This window comes from Diplotaxodon limnothrissa, linkage group LG20, assembly GCF_057381915.1.
Source record: "Diplotaxodon limnothrissa isolate DT_005_m linkage group LG20, D_limnothrissa_male_GT1.1, whole genome shotgun sequence".
Taxonomy (NCBI): domain Eukaryota; kingdom Metazoa; phylum Chordata; class Actinopteri; order Cichliformes; family Cichlidae; genus Diplotaxodon; species Diplotaxodon limnothrissa.
In genome coordinates, this window is record NC_140615.1 from 21,557,786 (window position 1) to 21,578,475 (window position 20,690).

At 39.7% G+C, this 20,690-nt stretch overlaps 1 protein-coding gene across 1 annotated transcript in view; it reads left to right on the forward strand.

Annotated features, from left to right (window-relative positions):
* kdm5bb (lysine demethylase 5Bb) overlaps positions 1-18,742 on the forward strand; it is a 24,810-nt gene extending 6,068 nt beyond the window's left edge. The window contains exons 6-28 of the mRNA XM_085344146.1: positions 752-901; positions 1,019-1,112; positions 1,435-1,556; positions 2,003-2,161; positions 4,360-4,479; positions 4,568-4,726; positions 4,853-5,034; positions 5,159-5,321; positions 5,452-5,571; positions 6,819-7,013; positions 7,288-7,469; positions 7,575-7,699; positions 10,635-10,785; positions 10,904-11,018; positions 11,573-11,928; positions 12,770-12,908; positions 13,828-14,007; positions 14,502-14,663; positions 15,052-15,537; positions 16,048-16,132; positions 16,227-16,435; positions 16,517-16,771; positions 17,843-18,742. Of these exons, the coding sequence (XP_085200272.1) occupies positions 752-901; positions 1,019-1,112; positions 1,435-1,556; positions 2,003-2,161; positions 4,360-4,479; positions 4,568-4,726; positions 4,853-5,034; positions 5,159-5,321; positions 5,452-5,571; positions 6,819-7,013; positions 7,288-7,469; positions 7,575-7,699; positions 10,635-10,785; positions 10,904-11,018; positions 11,573-11,928; positions 12,770-12,908; positions 13,828-14,007; positions 14,502-14,663; positions 15,052-15,537; positions 16,048-16,132; positions 16,227-16,435; positions 16,517-16,771; positions 17,843-17,980 (4,047 nt within the window). The 3' untranslated portion in view covers positions 17,981-18,742. The remainder of the gene's footprint in view (positions 1-751; positions 902-1,018; positions 1,113-1,434; positions 1,557-2,002; positions 2,162-4,359; positions 4,480-4,567; positions 4,727-4,852; positions 5,035-5,158; positions 5,322-5,451; positions 5,572-6,818; positions 7,014-7,287; positions 7,470-7,574; positions 7,700-10,634; positions 10,786-10,903; positions 11,019-11,572; positions 11,929-12,769; positions 12,909-13,827; positions 14,008-14,501; positions 14,664-15,051; positions 15,538-16,047; positions 16,133-16,226; positions 16,436-16,516; positions 16,772-17,842) is intronic.
* The last annotated feature ends 1,948 nt before the right edge of the window (positions 18,743-20,690 follow it).

Below are 20,690 nucleotides of genomic sequence, written 5' to 3' on the forward strand. Positions count from 1 at the left end.
TAAAATCCACTCTTAAAACTATAATACCAAAACTAAAATAACTCTGAATACCAGATACACTATTAAGTCCTTATTGCATGTGTTTGTCTAAGAATGTGTACATGATGTGAAATATTGTGTTTGTATTGTCATACTCTGAACTTCTTGAATCACGTCCGTGAGAAGTACCACACACGTGATTATAATTTACAGATCAAAACTAACACTGAATCTAATGAAAACAAAATATTTTCAAACAATATAAACATCAGTATAAAGAATATAAACTTTCTCTGAAAAGAGAAAGAAAAGAATACAAAAATTAAACAAGATAAAGATTAATAAAAAAAATACAAAAATGCTAGAGTAAATGTACCTTTTTTCCGCCAGTTATCTTATTAAACTTTTACACCAGTGCCTGACAGTGGTTAACAAACTTCATCAGAGTGAGAAAGACTAAATGATATTTTTTATATTCTTATATGTATTTTTATTTTTTTTTATTTTAGTTAATTTTGTTTCAGGCAGTTTCAATTTTTTCCTTTAGTCTATAATCTTTTTTAAATTTCAGTTTATTTATTTAAATATTTAAATAAAATATTTCTTCTACTCTTACTTTTAGTTTTAGTTGTAGTTAACTGTACTGTACTACCTGGCAGTCAGTTTATATCTTCCTGATTACTGCATCTGATTATACAGGTATTTCCAGTTAGTCGCATAGGTTCTTTCTAATAGCCTTTGTGATATAGTTCTCCCTCGCTGGCTCTTTCAGTGTGTTCAGAAGCCTGTCCAGCCGGTCGACAGTGCAGAGGAGGGCACAGACATCAAGGAGCAGAAGCTGCAGGACCAGGCTCAGAGGACACCTGTCCAGATACCTGATGCTTGTCCAAGTGCTCGCAGAGCCAAGCGCATGAAGTGTGAGGTGGGAGCCACAAAGCCTGACTAAAACTGCCCTGAAACCATCAGTACAAGCTTCACTATTCAACAGTTATTTGAAGAATCTCGTAGTTTGACGTTTCAGTTCTCACTTTGTCTGTAGGCTGTCTGTGTGAAGACTGAACCAGGTGAGCCCGGTGATAGCAAGCCAAACCTGAGGCGGAGGATGGGGTCTTTTGTTGTCAAGACAGAACCAGGTTAGACCCACACCCCAGAGCGAAAACAGTTATTCTGTTGATATTCACAACATTAATGCAAACACTTCAACACACTTTGTTTGGAATCATTAAGCATTAATAAACATGTATGAATGTTGTAAGAAGAGTGTTAAGTAGCGATAAGCAGAAATGAATGGTAATTAAACATATATTCAGTAGTTACAAATCCTCCTTTAGCCAAGAAAATAATATTTCTATAGTAACTTAAAAATACCAAATATGGAGTCCATGTATTTTTAAACATTTCCTGTAAAGGATAATCCTCTTCTTGGTCATAGTAACGTTTCTTGTGGCCTTGCAGAGAAAGAGATTCCAATTCTGGTGAAACAGGAACCAGTTGAAACCAAGGAACTAATATTTGAAGCTGACAAAGTTCCCAAGTCACGGTATAAGAAAGTCATGCCTCCAGTTCCTCCAAGTCCAGTAAGTAGACACCAAAAGAGTGTGTGTTTAGTTTAATGCAACATGATGAGAAATCCACCCTAAGTTTTTGTCATTTGACTAAGTTGCTTCCTTTGTCCATTAAATATGTATCATTTTTTGAAGAGCACAAATAACACATAACAAAAAAAATGTGACATTTTAATGCTGAATGTAATTACATAAACTAAAAGATACAATAGCACAAGAAAAGAAGGCAGAAGTAATGTAAGAAGAGAAAAAATGAGGTTTAAAATATCATGCACCATAACTGATCCTTTAAAACTGACAGCATTTCAAAGTATATTTTTAACATGCATGTTAAAATTCTTCATTTTTGTAATAAATATACTGAGTTCTGGTAGATTTCAGTCTATGTAAAAAATGTTTTTCATTTCTATCTGTTTATTTTCGTCTCACTACAAACTGCTCCTGTTGTTATTGTCCAGGTGGATCTGGTTGTTTGTCTGGTGTGTGGCAGTGGGGGAGATGAAGACCGCCTGTTGCTGTGTGATGGCTGTGACGACAGCTACCACACCTTCTGTTTGATCCCTCCTCTGCACGACGTTCCCAGAGGAGACTGGAGGTGCCCCAAGTGTCTGGCTCAGGTGAGATTAAACAGCACAGTCTGGTAACACTTTATAATTACTATCGTTAATACATAGAAAAATGAGCTAAATAGTTTTTCACTGTTAGCAAATATTGAAAAAATACTAAATAATATTAATTATTACTTAATAATTCTTTGTAAACCATCTATAACATCTATAAGGTGGAATGGATGTTTATAAAGCTTCTAAGTAGTGCATAAATACTGTGTAGTCCATCTATAAACATTATTGTTTACTTTTGTTTATTGTAAATGTATTTGTTTTTTAAGCTGTTGCCAGGTTTTATAGTGTTTGTTTTTAAAAGAACATATAAGCAGGTATGTTATCAGTGACGTAAAGACTGTGATCCTGTAGTTTACTTTCACTTTTGCTATCTGTTTGTTTGGCTTAGAAAAACAGTACTGGGTTGGGTTACAGTACAACAAATAAGAAGTAAGATCAGTGTCACTTGTTCTGCAACAAGTGTAACTGCACTAAATACAAGAATCTCTCATCACTAATGAAAATGTGTTACAAAACTACACTAATACTGTAACTACAATTGAAAGTTTCTTAGGTATGGTTATCTTAAACTGTTACTCAAAGTCTGTATAGCTTAACGCTAACATTAAAAGGGAACTAAAATGCGTAGTTCTACATCTGTATTTTGTTTTGGGCTTTTACTGGCTTGTATAGCAGAATTAACAGCTCAAAAAAGTTGTATAACTTCTCTTAGTTTAAGCAATGTAAGGAGTGAGTGGGCTCAAACAGCTCCCATAGCCAAATCGCAAAAAGAACACGACTCCGGTGCAGCCAGTGTATTCCCAGGGTCGGTTTTAAAGGTTCTCCTTCCGGGAGCCAGCTCTAATGTCTGGCAGACTTTTGCTACCTGCAAAGCTCAGAATAATTTGATTTCACTTCTCTTTGCCACTCTTTACTTTAGTATGGACCTTCTAAATACACCCATGTATTTTTAATGCCAAATCAGAGCCAAAATATGGTGGAACTGAACAGTCTTCTGGGTGGAAATCAGAAAAAGAAATCATGTGTGAACGTCACACCTTTAGGAGGCAGGGCTGGCTTTTACCACAGGCCACCAGAGGGGTGCCAAAGAAATATAAAAAATATTTTTAATTCTTTGTTATCTAATTTTGAAACACTGCTTACACCATTAAGCATCTGATACTCAGAGGAGACCTCAGGCAGGATGCTCTGCTGGGGGCTGACTCATATAACCTGCTGCTTCACTGATATAAAATGGTGTTTAGTTTGAGTTTTAGATATATAACAGCTGCAGCAGTGTACATAGTAAGTGAGTTTCAGTGATAACGTACAGGTGACAGTACCTCTAAATTGCAGTTACTCCAATGTTTTGTTGCCTTTGAAGTTAATGGCTGTTTAAATCTGGCCTAGACTGTTCATGGTCGCATCATCTCTCCAGGTGTAAGTTGTAAGTGTAGTGTGAAGTTTGTCAAAATGTCAGAGCAAGAGGAAAATTAAAATAATAAAACACCCAATCAAGTTGGAAATGGCTTTTAAGATGTGTATGTGCTGAAGGTTGGAGATCGATCTCCTCAGGTGTTGGCATTATAACAGTCTGCAACCTGAGTGCCACCCTTGAATCCCTTTACCACTGAGTGAAATATCAAATCTGAAACCAAGTGGGGATGCTTCCACCTGTGCCCCATTGCTCATCTGCAGCTTTCACTTTCCTCTACTGTTGCTGAAAGTTCTGAGTCTTTGAAGCTGCCAATTTGGCTCTCTAGACTGCAGACTCTAGGAGACAGGCTTCTATGTTCAGGCTCCAACACTATTGATCTAAGGGTTTCGGGGACCCTGTGTTGTTGACGTAATTAGTCGTTTTTGGACAGACATGGTAATAGTGGAGCTTGCTTGATTGGTCATGCCAGAGGCCACTTTCAATAGTGAGATACCGAGTGAGGTTTGAAAGAGAACTGCTTTAAAAAAAAATGCTTTAAAAGGTTTGCTCACTTTTTCTCCAAGATCGTTTTTTTACCTCCTGGAAGTTCATTCATTCTCCCACAGATTCAATTTCAGAATTCTCAGATTTTTACCTATATGTTTTTAATTATGTAGTTATAGAATAGGTTTTTGGCATCATAATTCCATAAATAATTGTGTATAAATTAAAAACCACACACACAAAAGCTAACCGTGTCAATATCTTTGAAAGGCTTTTTTAAATTTGCCCACAGGAATGCAACAAGCCTCATGAGGCGTTCGGGTTTGAACAGGCATACAGAGACTATTCCCTGCGTGCATTTGGCCAAATGGCAGATGCCTTTAAATCTGATTACTTCAACATGCCAGTTCATGTAAGTAGATATGGTCCAAACATAAACATACTGCTCTATGTCAGTCTGAGTATTTTAAATTCAATTACCTCTCACTTCTTTGTTACAGATGGTGCCCACAGAGCTGGTAGAGAAAGAGTTTTGGCGTTTGGTTGGAGCCATTGATGAGGACGTTACTGTAGAGTATGGAGCAGATATCGCCTCGAAGGAGTTTGGGAGTGGATTCCCTATTCCAAATGGAAAATTTAAGGTTTCTCCAGCAGATGAGGTAAATGTCTAAATAAGCAATATAAAACCTTGCATACATCTGTTGAATCATGTTTTGTAAACTAAGAAGTACAAGCATTGCACTGTAATTCCTGCTATTGACCTGGGTATGCCGTTCCCCACGCAGAAATACCTCAAATGTGGCTGGAACCTCAACAACCTGGCGATGATGAACCCGTCTGTACTGACTCATGTAACAGCTGACATCTGTGGGATGACGCTGCCGTGGCTTTATGTTGGCATGTGCTTCTCCTCTTTCTGCTGGCACATCGAGGATCACTGGAGCTACTCCATCAATTACCTGCACTGGTATACAAAAAAAGTTTCTTGTATAGGTTTATTATTGCTTGAGCTCCTAAAATCAAATACATTTTATTTGCACCTCACTTTTGGCCAGCAGGAGTGAAGTCTTTTCTATTTTATTCATTTCAAGGGGGGAACCCAAAACCTGGTATGGTGCTCCTGGTTTTGCTGCCGAGCAGCTGGAGGACGTTATGAAGAAACTGGCCCCAGAGCTTTTTGAGTCTCAACCTGACCTGCTCCACCAGCTGGTCACTATCATGAACCCCAACACCCTGATGGACTATGGAGTCCCAGTTCGTAGTCTTTTTCACATCCTGTGTAGTCTACATCTGTATATGTAGTCAGTGTCTGTTATGAAGTGGATATACAGATAAAACTTGAATATTTCTCACAGGATTTTCTCTGCTCTCCACTTTGCTTCAGATTTACAGAACAAACCAGTGTGCTGGTGAGTTTGTCATCACATTTCCTAGAGCTTATCACAGTGGCTTCAATCAGGGCTTCAACTTCGCTGAGGCGGTCAACTTCTGCACAGTGGACTGGGTATTTAATCCCTTTATTTTCGCTGTTCTAAACAGCATCTCTTTTTTGTTTGGAAAAAGTATTTAAAACACTTTTTCTAATATAATTTTATGTGAAAGTAGAAGATGTGAATGAATAACAAGGTCATTTTTTTTATTTTTAGTATGAAAGATTTTCATTGATTGAGTACAAAAAAAATGCCAGCTTATTTTAGTAGTACTGCTTTACAGCTTGATTTATAGTTCTGTATAAAATCTACACTTTACCTGATCTGCAGCTTCCCAGAAAAGTATTTACGCATCACAGCAACACACATTTTTAACCACTGTTATAACAACTGCTTTAAGTCTTATAAAAACAGAGGTCATGTTAACTGAATGTGTGAAATCTGAAAGCTGCCCATCCCTTTAACAGGTTAAAACACCGATGGTGAAACTGTAAAATGGTACTAGGAGCACTGGTGTGTTTCTAAATTCAAACAAACACAGTAGAATCCTTCATGATGGTATTCAATGGCACCTGTTAGCAATAGGTGCAGAAGGATCACATATTGTGGGATTTCCTCTCAGTAAAGTGAGTTCTCACAGAATTAGAGAATATGTAAACTATCTAGAAGGCTGTGTGGCATGATAGCATGCAGGAGAAAGAAAGACAATCGCAAGAGAGAATGAAGCACCAGTGATGGCTGTAGAGTCCATGAACACCAGCGCAATGTGCAGAGAAGACTTTTAGTAGCTTTAGTTCAAGTCTCTGTGAGAAATTTTCCCATGAAGCAGGTAGGAAAAAAAATCATGCTGAGGGCAGAGAAAAGCAGACACAAATACCAACAACAGCCTATGCCACAGGCTCTTTGGGATTCAGTGCAGGACTATAAATAAAGCTTAAGCTGCTTTATCGGGTCATGCATCAGTATTTAGATTACCTCCAGTATTTTCATAGTGTTATGCAAAGGCTGTTACTATGAACTGGAGAGAAATGTGGAGCGGCAGTTTATATTAAAAGTAAATTATATTATATCTGTTCACCCAAAAAAGATCATGTTGCTTTTTTAAAATTAGTTTTCTTTTGTAAAGTAGCCACAAGTTGAAATAAATTCATTTTAGTATCACAGGAGAGTAAGAAAAGCTGAAAATATTTACATTAGGCTGACATTTTTTTGTTCTTCTTTACACACTTACTCAAAACTACTGCTGACTAATTTCTCTTCTGCTATTGCTCCATCACCAATTACACACATAACTTTCTTTTGCTCCTTTCTCTTCTACCAGATGCCTCTTGGCAGACAGTGTGTTGACCACTACCGCATGCTGCATCGGTACAACGTGTTTTCGCATGATGAGATGGTGTGCAACATGGCCACAAAAGCAGATACACTCAGCGTGGTTCTGGCCTCAGCCGTGCACAAGGACATGGTCGCCATGATCCGAGAAGAGGAGGAGCTGAGAGAGAAAGTGAAGAAAATGGTACAGCATCTTTCAACAACTCGTGTAGACATAATGACAGAGTTGCATAGTGTGTAGACTATTTTTTAATAAATAAATACAGGTTTATTTTTCATATCACTAGTTTAAAATTGCTTTTTTGTTTTGGCCTCGCAGAAATGTGTAAAAATGTGCCACTAAGCTTTATTGGCCAGCTGTGAAAGTAGCATACATGTTTAAAAAAAGTGCAAAGAGGTGTTGTGTTTAAACACACACTGCATCACCTAATGCATTTGTTGGTATCTCACACCTTCAGGGAGCGATGCACCACCAGGAGGCAAAGTACGATCACCTCCAGGATGACGAGCGGCAATGTTTCAAGTGCAAGACTACCTGCTACCTGTCTGCCCTCACCTGTCCCTGTACCCCCGGAGTATTGGTCTGTCTGTACCACATCAACAACCTCTGCTCCTGCCCCGTCACCAACTACACAGTGAAGTAAGTCCCACTGATTATTTTTTAGTATTAAACTACAGAAAACTGTGGTTCTTCTGATTTGTGCATCTTATTAAAAAAATCAATCATTTTGCTTTGCTGCTACAGTTACAGATACACACTGGACGACCTGGTTTTGATGATGAATTCTGTGAAGCAGCGATCTGAGCTGTATGATGAATGGGCCTCCCGTGTAACAGAGACTCTAGAGGCCAAACTCGAAAAAAAGAAAGGTAAGCAGCAAAGGACCAAACAGATGGTTTCACGTGTTTAAGTAAAATAACCAGTGTTTCCTTGCACCTAATTTCAGAAAATGAAACTATATTCAAATTTAAAACCAATGTTTTGAAGTTGCAGTAGACAACCTCCTTCCATGGTGCTATAATAAAGACTGCACTACTTTCCATTTTAAAACATTAGCTTATACTCGACTGAGTAAGCAGTAATAATAGCATCTGAATCTCGCTTTCTATCATCTTTTTAGCCACCTCTACCATCCTCCTCCTTTTTCTTTTTCCATTTCCACATTTAATGTGGTTATTCTAGCATCAACCGTTTCAGTTATCTGGCCACAGCTATGGATCATTACAGCCCAAAACAAAAGCACTATGTTCAGTTTAGCAAACAAGTCATCATTTGGCAAGGAGATTTCATACCTGCTGGAAGAGACGATGGCACAGTTAAAGTGAAGTTTATGGACAGCCCATGTAAATGCAGACGGTTTCATTTATTCTGTAGCTACTATGTTTTGCAAAAGTAGAAAAATACACATCTACACCAAAACAGGGCAGGTGCTGAGCTGAAAACAAGCCAGCAAAGATTGTAAAAAAGTTGATGGATGTATGTTTAAGACTCGTATTAAAAAGGATTGCTTTGCCTGCCAATCTGTAAATAGTCAGTAATATAATTTTGCTCGTCTTTTATCTCAGAAAGTAGAGCACTGATGAAAACCTTGTTAGTAGAAGATTGTCAGCTTTCCTGAGTAGATGTGAGAAATCCATTCATTTTACTCAAACATGTATCCAAACCTTATTAACTACCTCAGTTTCAGATCGTAAAATTTCCTACTCATCAAATTAATACAGCTGTTGTACACTTGACAAACTGCACAGTTTGTCATGTGTGACGCGTCCACCACCAGCTGCAGTCTGCGTACTGTGAGTTTGGTGTTCTTGTTTATTATGGCACAGCAGCAGGATCCCCTCTTCATCTGCCTGCCTCAGCATCCCTCCTCTCCATGTATTTTAGGCTCAAACTGGGAAAAGTGTCACTCTGTAGGAAGTGTAATCGACCTCCTGTTTAGACTCCTCAGCATGGTGTTAACTGTTTGACGTTTATTTTTAAAAGTGCCACTAGTTTAATTAAATTTCGTTTACTGAAGAGGCTGTCACACTGTTCTTGGGAGCTATAGACAGCAGAGCAAAAATAGTTTACAAAACTTGCAAATGAGAGCTCTACGGCTTTTTCTCGTTATCTTAATTAAGACGCTTTAATAGGAGAAACATGTAGCAAATCAAAGTGGTAACCTGCAGGGCTGAAAAAAGAAGCCAGTGCATAAGAGCCAAAACTGCCCCCAATCCCCCAAAACTCCCACATTAAAAGGACCAATGAAAAGACTTAAAAATTAAAATAAATGTTTACAGCTTTTTAAAAAAATAATTGTTTGGAAATTGTTTGGGATTGTCTGTTTGGGATTCTCCAGTGATTAAAAACTGTTGGTAGATGAAGTTTTGAGTAGGTGTACCAGGCAGCTGTAGCCAACTGAAGTCTGCTAGAGTCCACCTGTGCTAAATGGAGTCACTGAACAAAACTGCCGTTTGTGTCTTTTGAAGCATTTTAATCAGGTAAATAGAAATTTGTCCAACTACTTTATTAGTCTGTTACTTAGTACCAATTGGAAGATATCTGAGTTTGTGCATTGCAGTCGTACAGTTGCTCATCCAAATATGCTCACTTCTGGTTTCAGAAAGCTCAAAACAAACGTGTGCCACTGCGTTTGCATTTTGACTAACAAAGCTGTGTTTGCACACACTGTTAAAACACACACTGGGCGAGACATCTTGAATGAATGATGTTGGACATTGACAGCCCCCTTTCTATTGGCCAAGTGGGGAGTCATCACTGCATATATTGCTCTAATATTAAGTTGCTCTGCAGCTGCACTGCGATTAGAAATAATGTGTTTCGAGCTCAGAGTCAAGGTCAGCATTTCCTGTGTGAGTGTCTGTGCATTCAGAATGTTTTTGGCCTTTATTGGATGGTCCAGTATAGAGTACACAGTAGTGGGAAGACAGTGAGGGGGGGCTGACACACTGAAAACAACCCAACACAGTAAAGACACAAGACATGTGTTACAGCTCAACCAGGTGAGCTTTAGTGGCGTCCCCTGTGCATACAGTGGTTTGCAGACCTAGGATCAGGTGTTAGAGGTATTTACTTTCATTCTGGGGCAGCTTGTTTGCGCTGCTATAAGTCCTTTAGTTAAACCCTTGGGACAGAGAACACAAAAGTCACAACAGGCAAAGAACTTGTATATGATGAAGTGAGTCAATATGCTAAAAACAATGAAAATGCTTCACTGCCACCTTTGTTTTTGCCTTTCATGGTGCTTTTGTTCACCTTTCTTCCTCTTTGCTGAGTTCCTGTTCTATCTTGCCCCAACCTTTTAACCAGTCATTCATGCTACACAAAGCACATATCACTGTTATATCGTGAGTGCCTCATCGCAGTCCAGACCCGGGCCAGTATAACATAACACACAAAAAGAAGTACCCCGAGTTTTGTTCCTGTTTTTGATATTAGATTAGAAGATATTAGAATCACACTCAATAATCATAATGAGCTGTTGGACTAAGTGATTCTATATAAAGTCAATAAAGAAATGAAATCCTAAAATCCTTCTACCAATGACTCTGCTCCATTGTCACTGTCAGCAAAGTAATTCCTCAAAGAGCTCCTGGAAGCAATTAACCTAAGACTCAGTTAAGTCAATAGTGGTGTAAGTTATAAGATAAAAGTATTTATTACTCTTTGCAGCGCCAGTGCCATGTTCAGCAAAAACAATAAAAAAGAGGTTGCTGCAGTAAGTCATCAGTTGCTCAGCAACATGTTGGGTTATTTAAGCTGCAAATGTGTTAGACTATGATTAAGCTGCTCTTGTCTCCTCAGGCCTGCCAGTCTTTCGCACCCTCCTTGCTGAGTCAGACTCCAAGCTGTTCCCTGACAACGACCTGCTGCGTCGGCTTCGTTTGGTCACACAAGATGCTGAGAAGTGCGCGTCTGTGGCACAGCAGCTGTTGAATGGCAAGAAGCAGACCAGGTAACATATGGGTGACATATGCGATGTCACCCAGGCTTATGCATTACTTCTCACACATTCTTCTTGTTGAATAGTAATGGCGCCTTAATGAGGGTGATTTCTTCACTCATGGACACAGGTATCGGTGTGGAAGTGGGAAGTCACGGAGCCAGCTGACTGTGGAGGAGCTGAGTTCATTTGTGCGGCAGCTGTATAACCTCTCCTGCAGTCTCCCTCAGGCGCCCCTGTTGAAGGTAAACTGAGGAGAAGAAATTTGCTTTTACCAAAGTAAAATTTCATTTCTTTAATTTTAAGTCACATTGTGCAGCTTTTGTTATTTGTGCAGTTTCTGTCCTGCGTTGCTTGTATTTAAAAATATGGCAGTGTGATTGGCACTAAGGCCACTGCTAAATGAGACAGTTTTATGCCTCACAGGTGAACCACAAAGTGTGGTGTCAGTGAAGGGAGGTAAATGTTGGAATAGCTTATTAATGACAATAAAGTAGACCTCTGCGTAACACGTTAGATCTGTGATCAGTTTTTTCTGAACTTTATGTGATGTATTGTTTTTATTTGTGTGTTTTTATGTGTTTTGCGTTACATGTCTTTTCTGTATTGCATAGTTTGATGTGACCTGCTTGAGGACTACAGATGTAAATTAGTGGTTTTCTTACAATCTTACACGTTTACGTCTTATTTTTTTACGTCAATGTCCACTAACATGCACTTTCCCTGTTAAATAAATAAAAATGCACTATTTGATCTGATTTGAAGACATTTTTCAACTTCTTGTATTTTCCATCTTCAGGAACTCTTAAATCGCATTGAAGACTTCCAGCAGCACAGCGAGAAGGTCCTGGCAGATGAACTTCCCAGTGTTGCTGAGATCCAGAGCCTTTTGGACGTCAGCTTCGACTTCGACGTGGACCTGCCTGAGCTGCCGCGCCTGAGAGTGAGGCTGGAGCAAGCACGATGGCTGGAGGGGGTGCAACAGGCCAGCGCTCAGCCTGCTACCCTGACTCTGGAGACCATGAGGAGGCTCATTGACCAGGGAGTCGGATTAGCACCTCATCCGTCAGTGGAGAAAGCCATGGCACGACTTCAGGAGCAGCTCACTATGTCTGAGCACTGGGAGGACAAGGCGAGCAGTCTTCTTAAAGCCAGGTGAGGGCAGCACCGATTAGTCCATGATAAAGTTTGCATCATAGCCACAGGATAGGAGCTTCCAAAACAGCAACAAGGACATATTATGGTAGCTTGTCATGCTCTGAGTTTAATCCAAAAGAAAACCAGATGATTTCTAAGATGTTATTCTGCTTCTTAGCTTTAACTCTGTGTCCAGGTATTTGCACTGATTGTAACTGAATAATGTAATATTACGTCAGTGCTCCTGATTTTGCTTCATTTTAATTACAGCTAGTGCAAAATGCTGCTGCTAGAATATTCAACAAGACCAACAAAAAGTGAGCATCATGTTTAGTTCTGCCCTCATTCCATTGGTACTCAGTGCTGTCCAGTATTAACTGTCATTAGTGCTTTTCAGAAGCTTTTAATGGCATGGCTGTCAGGAATGCGCATTTACTCTCACCATTATCAGGCAAACTAATCTCCAATCAGGACTTAAATATCAGTATTTTTAAAAAAAGTTTTGTGTTTCCTCATCATGCTTAGTCCACTGCAGCTTTGAATTTGGGGTTTTCACAGAATTTGAGATAGTGTTTGAAAAATATTTCAGATGTTTGACAATTAAAATATTATTTAATGTAAATAAGTTTGGTTTTCAAAATAACATAAGCTTTATGTTTTATGCAATTTTATGCAATAAAACCTGTATGTACAGAACATTTTTGAAAGTGTTTGTGGTAAAATAAATATTTAGAAAGCTTGTGAACGAAGTGTCATGGCATTTCTTGGTATGGATAATATAGATAACATGGACCTGATGCAAATATTGTGCCAATGTTTACAACCTATGGTGCGTCATTTGTGTTTTTCTACCCACCAGACCACCACACTCCATAGAGACCCTTAGTGCTGCTGCTGAGAAGGCATCTAGCATCCCTGCCTACCTCCCAAACTGCCTTCTCCTGAAAGACACCATCAGAAAAGCCCAAGAGTGGCTGCAAGAAGCTGAGGAGCTTCAGGTTAGCAGAAATTTTAAGAATGGTTGGACTATTAGGAAATATGATATTATTATATGTTATTTTGATAGGGTGTGACTTAAAAACAATTGTGATGGTGTTTATAACGATTGAGAGTTCTCCTGTCATGAAAACTTGTTAGTAACTTATTGCCAGTTTAAAGGAAGTGCGTGAGGTTACTGCAACAAAGAGGCTGTTCTTAGAGGCGTATAAAAGACAGCAGGAAGGCAGTGAAACTGTGTCACTCACATTTGTGACCAAAAATAGAGGCGTCTGGGGTGTAAAAAGTGTGAAGGGGTGTGTGAGTAAAAACTATTTTTAGATTCAGCCTCCGTGTTTCACAGCAGCAGTGAAGGTGACGCTGTCGTAGTTATTTTGAGGCTGGAGCCTCTCCACTCTGACCCACACACGCAGTGAGAGGAAAGAGGCGGTGCAGCGAAAACAGGGGGAAAAGAAAGTCAACAATTACTGTAACTACAATCGAAATCTCTGAGTGGAAAAGTCCAAAACGACTCATGTATTGTATCTTTTTGCCTGATCCCATCCTCTGCTGATTTATTTTATACAGCAACTATATAGCATACTGAAAAAAAGTGCTGGCTTACGTATTGTATGTTTTGCCGTGCCTTTCAGTGTCTGGCACAATAATAACATGCAGGGTTGAGTGTAAACAGGAGCACAACTTCCTTTATTTGAAGGCTTTAGTTTTTAATTATTCTTCAGAATATTTTTTTAGAATAATTAATTCTTTGTGTTATTATAACTATTAAGCTATTCAGTAGTATATAACTTAATGAAAATTATTAGTTGTTTTTTTAAGGACCAGTAAAATGTAAACGAGGCCAACATAACTGGTCAGCTGGTTCAGGGTATCAGTGGGGCAAAAAAAGCGTGTTACACTAAAATAATCTTCTTGATTCAGGTCAGCGGCTGCATCCCGATGGTGGACACCCTCTCTGACATGGTGCTACGAGGACAAGCCATTCAAGTCCACCTGGAGCCTTTAGACAGGCTGGAGTCTCTCATGGCACAAGTGCAGGAATGGAAAGAATCAGCAGCAGCAACTTTCCTTCAGAAAGACTCAAGCCTCACCTTGCTGGAGGTAAAATTAAATTAGATTTAAAAGGATTTTTAGGACATTTTGAAATATTATCTGCTGAGGTTAAAACCTGGCAGGCAGAAAATGTTTGACTTGTCCGATCCTTCCTGTTTCTACTTCTCTTTGTGTGGAGAGAGTTGAGCTTGTGTTTAATGAATTTGAATACTGTATATGTATACTGTATTGGATTCTCTGGAAACAAAGAAAACATTTGAAGATGTTTTTTATGGGATCTTACCCAATAAACTGTATTAGACAAAACAGTTAGTCACCAAAACTATTGCCAAACTTCTACGTGAAAATCATTTATTTCCATCAAATTCAGGCTTCGTTGTAGTGTCTGGCACAATAATAATATGCAGGGTTAAGTGTAAACAGGAGCACAATTTCCTTTATTTTAAGGCTCGGTGCAGATAAAATCCCTGTGTCAAAGGCAGAGGTTGTTAGTTTTAGGTCCTGTTAGTCCAGGAGACTCACAAGGCTTTTGTTCTCTGCAGGTTCTTTGTCCCCGATGTGAAGTTGGAAACGTCGGTTCTCCAAAGAGGAAGGCAAAGAAAGGAAAGGAATCACCTAAAAGTAACAAAAAGAAAACTTCGAGGTTCAATACGCTCAGCGATGTGGAAAAAGCGCTTTCAGAGACCACGGATTCTACCTCTGCAGTAAGTATTCAAAGAGCTATTCCCTGAGACACGTGTGCTTCAAAAGAATAAAGTTTGCTGAGTTACCTGATTTTGACGTTTTGGTGGTCAGATCCTGATGACGAGAAGTAGTTTTGAGCGGAAGGAAAGTCTTGTCTTTTCAGGTTGTTGCAGGAAAAGCTTAACTGCATATAGAAGGGTGCTTGGGATGTGTGTTGAGCAGTCAAACTTGATAAGGGGCACAATGCTGAACAGGGTGATAACAGTCAATTTAAGAAAAAAACTAACTTTTATTCAAACATTCGCTGTAATATTATGATAACACAGTAATTATTTGCTTAATCACTGCGGTAGAGATCTGACTGCTGAAATTCATCAGGAAAAATACTGAGTATGTTTTATTCAACAGATGGCAACTCTTGAGGAGCTGTGGGTGAGGGAGATGGAGGCTTTCTCTAATCTCAGGGCAGCAAATGAGTCAAAGCTCCTTCCCACGGCAGACTGCATGGACCTGAGGGTGTGTTTCTGTCAGAGGGCGCCCATGGGTGCGATGCTACAGTGCGAACTCTGCAGGGATGCCTTCCACAGCGTGTGCGTCAGAGACCCGTCAGATCCCTGCAAAACACAGCCATGGCTTTGTCCGCAGTGCCAGCGGTCAGAAAAGCCCCCCTTCAGCAAAGTCCTCTCTCTGCTGGCATCACTGCGGCACATCGGGGTGCGCCTTCCGGAGGGTGATGCACTGCACTATCTGATGGAGAGGACAGTAAACTGGCAGCAGCGAGCGCAGGAGGTTTCACAGGCATGTAACCTACCAGAACTCGAAGAGAGGCCAGGAACTCCTCCCACTCTCACCCGCTGGGTTTCAGGCAGTGACAACCCTCAGAGCAACACTCAGGTCACTCCTCATCTCTTTGTGCCACTTTTTAAGCAGTTAATTTTTTGCAAATGTTAATTGGTAATGATGGGGAACAATTCTCTCCCCAACTCTGCTAAATGAAAATGTACGTCTGCAACAGAGAGTTAGATTTTCTCCACATGACACAATAAACCAGTTCCCTTACAAAACCATTTTAAGATTTTGGTTCAGGATCAGGTTTTTACAGCTTTTCCAAGCATTTCGTACAAAACAGAAGGAGCTAACAGAAGGAGATATATTAGTATATTAGTATAAATCATCTGGCAGGTGTAAAAAAATAAAATAAAATAATGAAGGAGGAGAAATGCACCATTAAAGGGTGCTGTGAGATGTAATAAAAAGATGATAGGTGTCTTAGAAGCTGCAGAAATGACACAAATCTGATTCATATGTAGAGCTCAGTTCCAGCCCTCTTTAAAGCTTAAAGAGTTGTTTTTATTATCACCTACCTGCGTGTGTTAACATCGGAGTTTGATGGTTTTGATACAGGCTCCTTGTTTGACTCCAGAGTGGAATAGGACAAGCCATGCTCAGACCGTCTTCTACACCGAGCAGAGATGCATACCGCTGCACGGTCAGTGTCCTGAGCCACTTCATGAAGACATGACTCGCAGTTTTTCTGTCGTTTCAGATTGTCACATTTTAGATTTTGCGTGTTTATGTTGCAGGTTTGAGTCGGGACCTGGAAGAGCTGATGGTGGAGGGGCTCCTTCTGCAGGTGTCTTTGCCAGAGGTGCAGAGCCTCTACCTTGTCTTATTGGACAGAGCCAGCAGCCAGCAAACAAACCCATGCATGTCACCACCACAGGAGGAGCCCACAGACTGTGAGAAACACATGCAGTTTAACTCTCAGGGAACAAATCTGCCACTGAACCAGGTACAAGCCAAACCAATAAAGGAACCATTTCACATCCTGAACACTGCAGCGCCAGTTTCATCGTGCTGATTTTATTTTCAGGATGGTGCCAAAGGTGCAAGCAGCTCAGAAAAGAAGGTGAAGCGGCATCTGGAGAGAGATAGCTCAGATGGAGAGCGCAGAGCGAAGGACAAAAAGCACTCTCACAAGAGACAAAAGATGAATAAAAAGAATCCACAGCGCAGGCAAACCTCGACCTCGTCCTCCCCGCGCTCCAACTTCTCCCAGTCTGACGACTCTGATGAGGAAATGGCTGTGTGTCCAGCAGAGAGGTGTCAGCTGCCAGAGGGAGATGAGGTGAGAAAGACCTCTGACAGGAGCCACATAAATGGATTTAGTCTGCAGAGGACAGGCTAAGGTTACTTTACTGTCTTCCATATGAGGACCTCATCTCCGGTCAGGAAACTGCTGCTTCAAAAACAAGACGAGCTGTAATCTTTATTTTTATCTAAAGAATTGATCGTGAACAGCAAACACCAGCGCTCCCAGACAAACCTGTGCAAAAACTCTGTGCTGTAGGTTTCTGGTGAATGACATTTTAATATTTAATTTTATTAACATAAAGCCTTCACATAAATGTGTTGGCGGGTTATGGGTGAGATTTTTGGAGCCAAAAGTGACCCCTTAACAACGTCACAGACTTCTGAGGGGGTCTGTACCTCACAGCAGGAATTAATATTAGTCAGATCAACAAAAAAAGGCACCCCCCACAGCGGAGATATTCAAGTCAGGCATTCAAATTAGCAGAGTCGAGCCCGAGGAGGGTTGATCAGCTAAAGCTGTGTCGGGACATCTGTCAGTCAAACTGGCCAAACCTCAAACTCCAGTTTCCAGGTGGATGAGTTTTAAAAAACACAGGGAGGTGGTGTAATGATGGTGGAAACTATCCTCCCCCTCCAGCTATGCTGTTCCCGTGACTTTGAGTTTGAAGGATTTCCAATTTTGTAAGACAAACAAACTAAATAACAACAACATCATGAAGTAGAACATAGCCATCATCTCTTGGAGGACACATTTAACTTTAAATATATGTTCGATTCTCCTGTTGATCCCTTGATTGAATATGTGTGACAGGTCTATCATAAACAGGACGGAGGGGAATTTTTTCAGGATAAACGCAAACTAAAACTTTCCTCCGGATTAACTGAATTTTTCAATGAATATCCGACTGCAGACTAACTCTAAATCTTTATTAGATTTTTTCCATTGATGGCATAGGTGGTACCTTGTTTGGTCGAGCTTGTAAATTGTTTTGCTGCTCTCCATGAAAACACAGGTGGTGTTGGTGAACATTGTGGAGCATATAGCTTTTGGAAGTGTAGACCTGTTGTTTAGCTGTGATGTTGACTGACTTGTGTGTTTCTGCAGGTGAATTGGGTCCAGTGTGACGGCAGCTGCAATCAGTGGTTTCACCAAGTGTGCGTCGGCGTTACGGCAGAAATGGCCGAGAAGGAGGACTACATTTGCGTCACGTGTACACTGAACGACGGGCGCGTAAGAAAGTAAAGATGTCATTCTGAAGGGAGGCGTGTCTTCAGTCTGGAGGGTCACTGACCCCGTACCCCTCTTCACCCCCTCGTCCCGTCTGTCTAACCCTTTTGTAACAACGGTGCTATCTCCTCTTTGACATGTTGTCCAGAACTATAATGTTTAGTTATTTTTTTGTATTTTTACATATATATATTATATATATATTTCCTCCTTCTTATGAATTGTTTGTGGTTGTCTAAATGAAAAAAAGAAAAACACAGGATGTGAAGTCTGCTGCATGGCATCCCGTTACATCGACGCAAAGGAGTCTTACACCATGAACCCCCCTCCCCCCCGGTAAAGAGAATTAATCAAGGGTTAATATTATCTTCTTTAAAACTTTCTTGCATGTTAAACCAGAGCTAAGGGGACAGAAGTCGAGGTTTTCACCCCCCAAAAAATGACTTTTTTTTCTTTGAAATCCAGTGTTTAGTACATGCATCTTAATATAATTATTCCCATTTTTTGTTTTGTAGAATAGTTTTATTTATCTGAGCAATAATTTTTGTCTGAATCGACTTAAATGGCTTTGATCTCGGCTGAGTTGTGTTTTAGCGATGATGGTGTGATGTACAGAAAGCTACTGGGTTACGTGTCTGGGTTACGGAGAAACACTGCGGCACGCCAAAGGAAAAAGAGGCTGCTGGCTGGGCAGATCCTCGCCTTGTAACCCATCACGGGAAACAGCAGGAAGGACCTGGAGTAGCTGAAGATGTTACAAGTTTATATTGTGGAATAAAGCCCTTTTGTTCTATGGATATGCCTTGTCCTTTCACTTCAATGTAGTAAAAACAAAAAAACACTGCCTGTCCTCCAAAACAGGATTTAAATACGCTGTTCAGACAGTGGTCATACAAGTTTACCCATCAGAGATCACAGTGACTAACTATTCTAAAAACCAGATTTTTAAAATGTAATAATCATTAAACCCTGATAATGCTGATTTTTATTGCTTCATCATGAAACAAATTTTACAATAAACATTTATGATCCCCAGTTATATTTATCTTTGAAGCCAGACAATAAAGACCTGAATGATCCGTAAACACGGAGTCTAACCAGATGCTGACGTCAATAATTTAATATCATTTTCCGGATTGTGGTTACACTACTTAAGAAACAGTGTAAATTAGAGTATTTTTACTGTTTATTTATTAGTATTTATTGTTTATCAAAGGGTCTGAATCCTCTACCAAAAAAAAATATTGTTCTGAATGATCGCAGTGCGGAAACAGGCGAGATTGCTTCAGTTTTCTGTCTGACAGTAATGATAACATTCGGTGGTTCTGCGATCTCACTGGTAGGTGACAGAGATGGTGGGGTGTGGACAACCAGGAGGAAAACATAAAATCTGAATCTACAGAGCTTATATTTATGTTTTATTTTTACAGAAATTCAATTTTGAAACCTTTTAATTATCAATAATTGATCAACATTTTTATCTTTTGAAGTCGGGCCTGTCAAAACAAGTTTGAGAACCCAATTTTTCATTCTGTGTAACGCAGAATAAAATTTCAGTTATTTTCAGTGTTTAATAATTTAATAGGATGCTAATCTTTAAATTACACCCTCACTTTCAGAAACATCAGGATAACTGTGTAAAATGTAAATAAAAAAAACTGTGGAACAATTTCAGGATAATGTTGGTCGATGTAAAACTGTGAAGACTTTGAATATCTCATCATTTATAGATGAAAATATGATCAAAATATTCAGAGAATCTGAAGAAATCTCTGTCTGTGAGGGACAAAAGCCATGCCCTGCATTAAAAACAGACATGATTCTGTTATTTAATTATTGGATGGGCTCAGGAACACTTCCAAAAGTCATTGTCTGTGAACATGGTTCATCCAGTGCAGGTTAAAGCTCTATGATGCAAAGAAGGAGCCATATGTGAATATGATCCAGAAACTCTCTCTGGGCCAAAGCTCATTTAAAATGAGCAACGTGGAAATCTGTTCTGGGGTTAGACAACTTGAAATCTGACGTCCTTAAAGAGGAGAGGGACCATCCAGCTTGATATCAGCGCTCAGTTCAAAAGCCTGCATCTGTGATGGTATGGAGGTGCATTAGTTCCCATGCAATTAGCAGCTTGCACATCTGGAAAGGTTTCAGAGCAACATACATCCAGATGACATCTTTTTCAGGGAAGGCCTTGCATATTTCATATTTTAGTTATTACAACAGCTTGTTTTTTTAGTATAAGAGTAGAATGAGCTGCTAGAATCCTCTATCAGACAAGACTGAGACTATTTTCCCCTTAAAAGTCCAGCAGCTCAGTTCCCAGATGTTTACAGAGTGTTGTTAAAAGAAGACTGGATGCCACACAGTGGTAAACATGGCCATGTTCTAACTTTTTTGAAATGTGATGCTGCCATTAAACTCAGAATGAAATTCAGAATGTGTTTACCATTCAGCCAATTGTCTGATACAGGAACAGCATATCTAAATCTATTATTATTGTCATTTGCTAAAATTAGCAATAATTAATAAATTTAAAGATTCCACATAAATAAATATCTTTGCAGAATTACGTACTGCTGAAAAAGCTGCAAGGACTTATAAAACCCTATAAGATGCCACCATTGTGGCAGCAGCTTTCCAACTACTGGCATGAATGTGATCATTTCAGAGTCCTTGAGCCTGATTAATTCCCTTGATAAAAGTATCTATCTGTTTATACTTG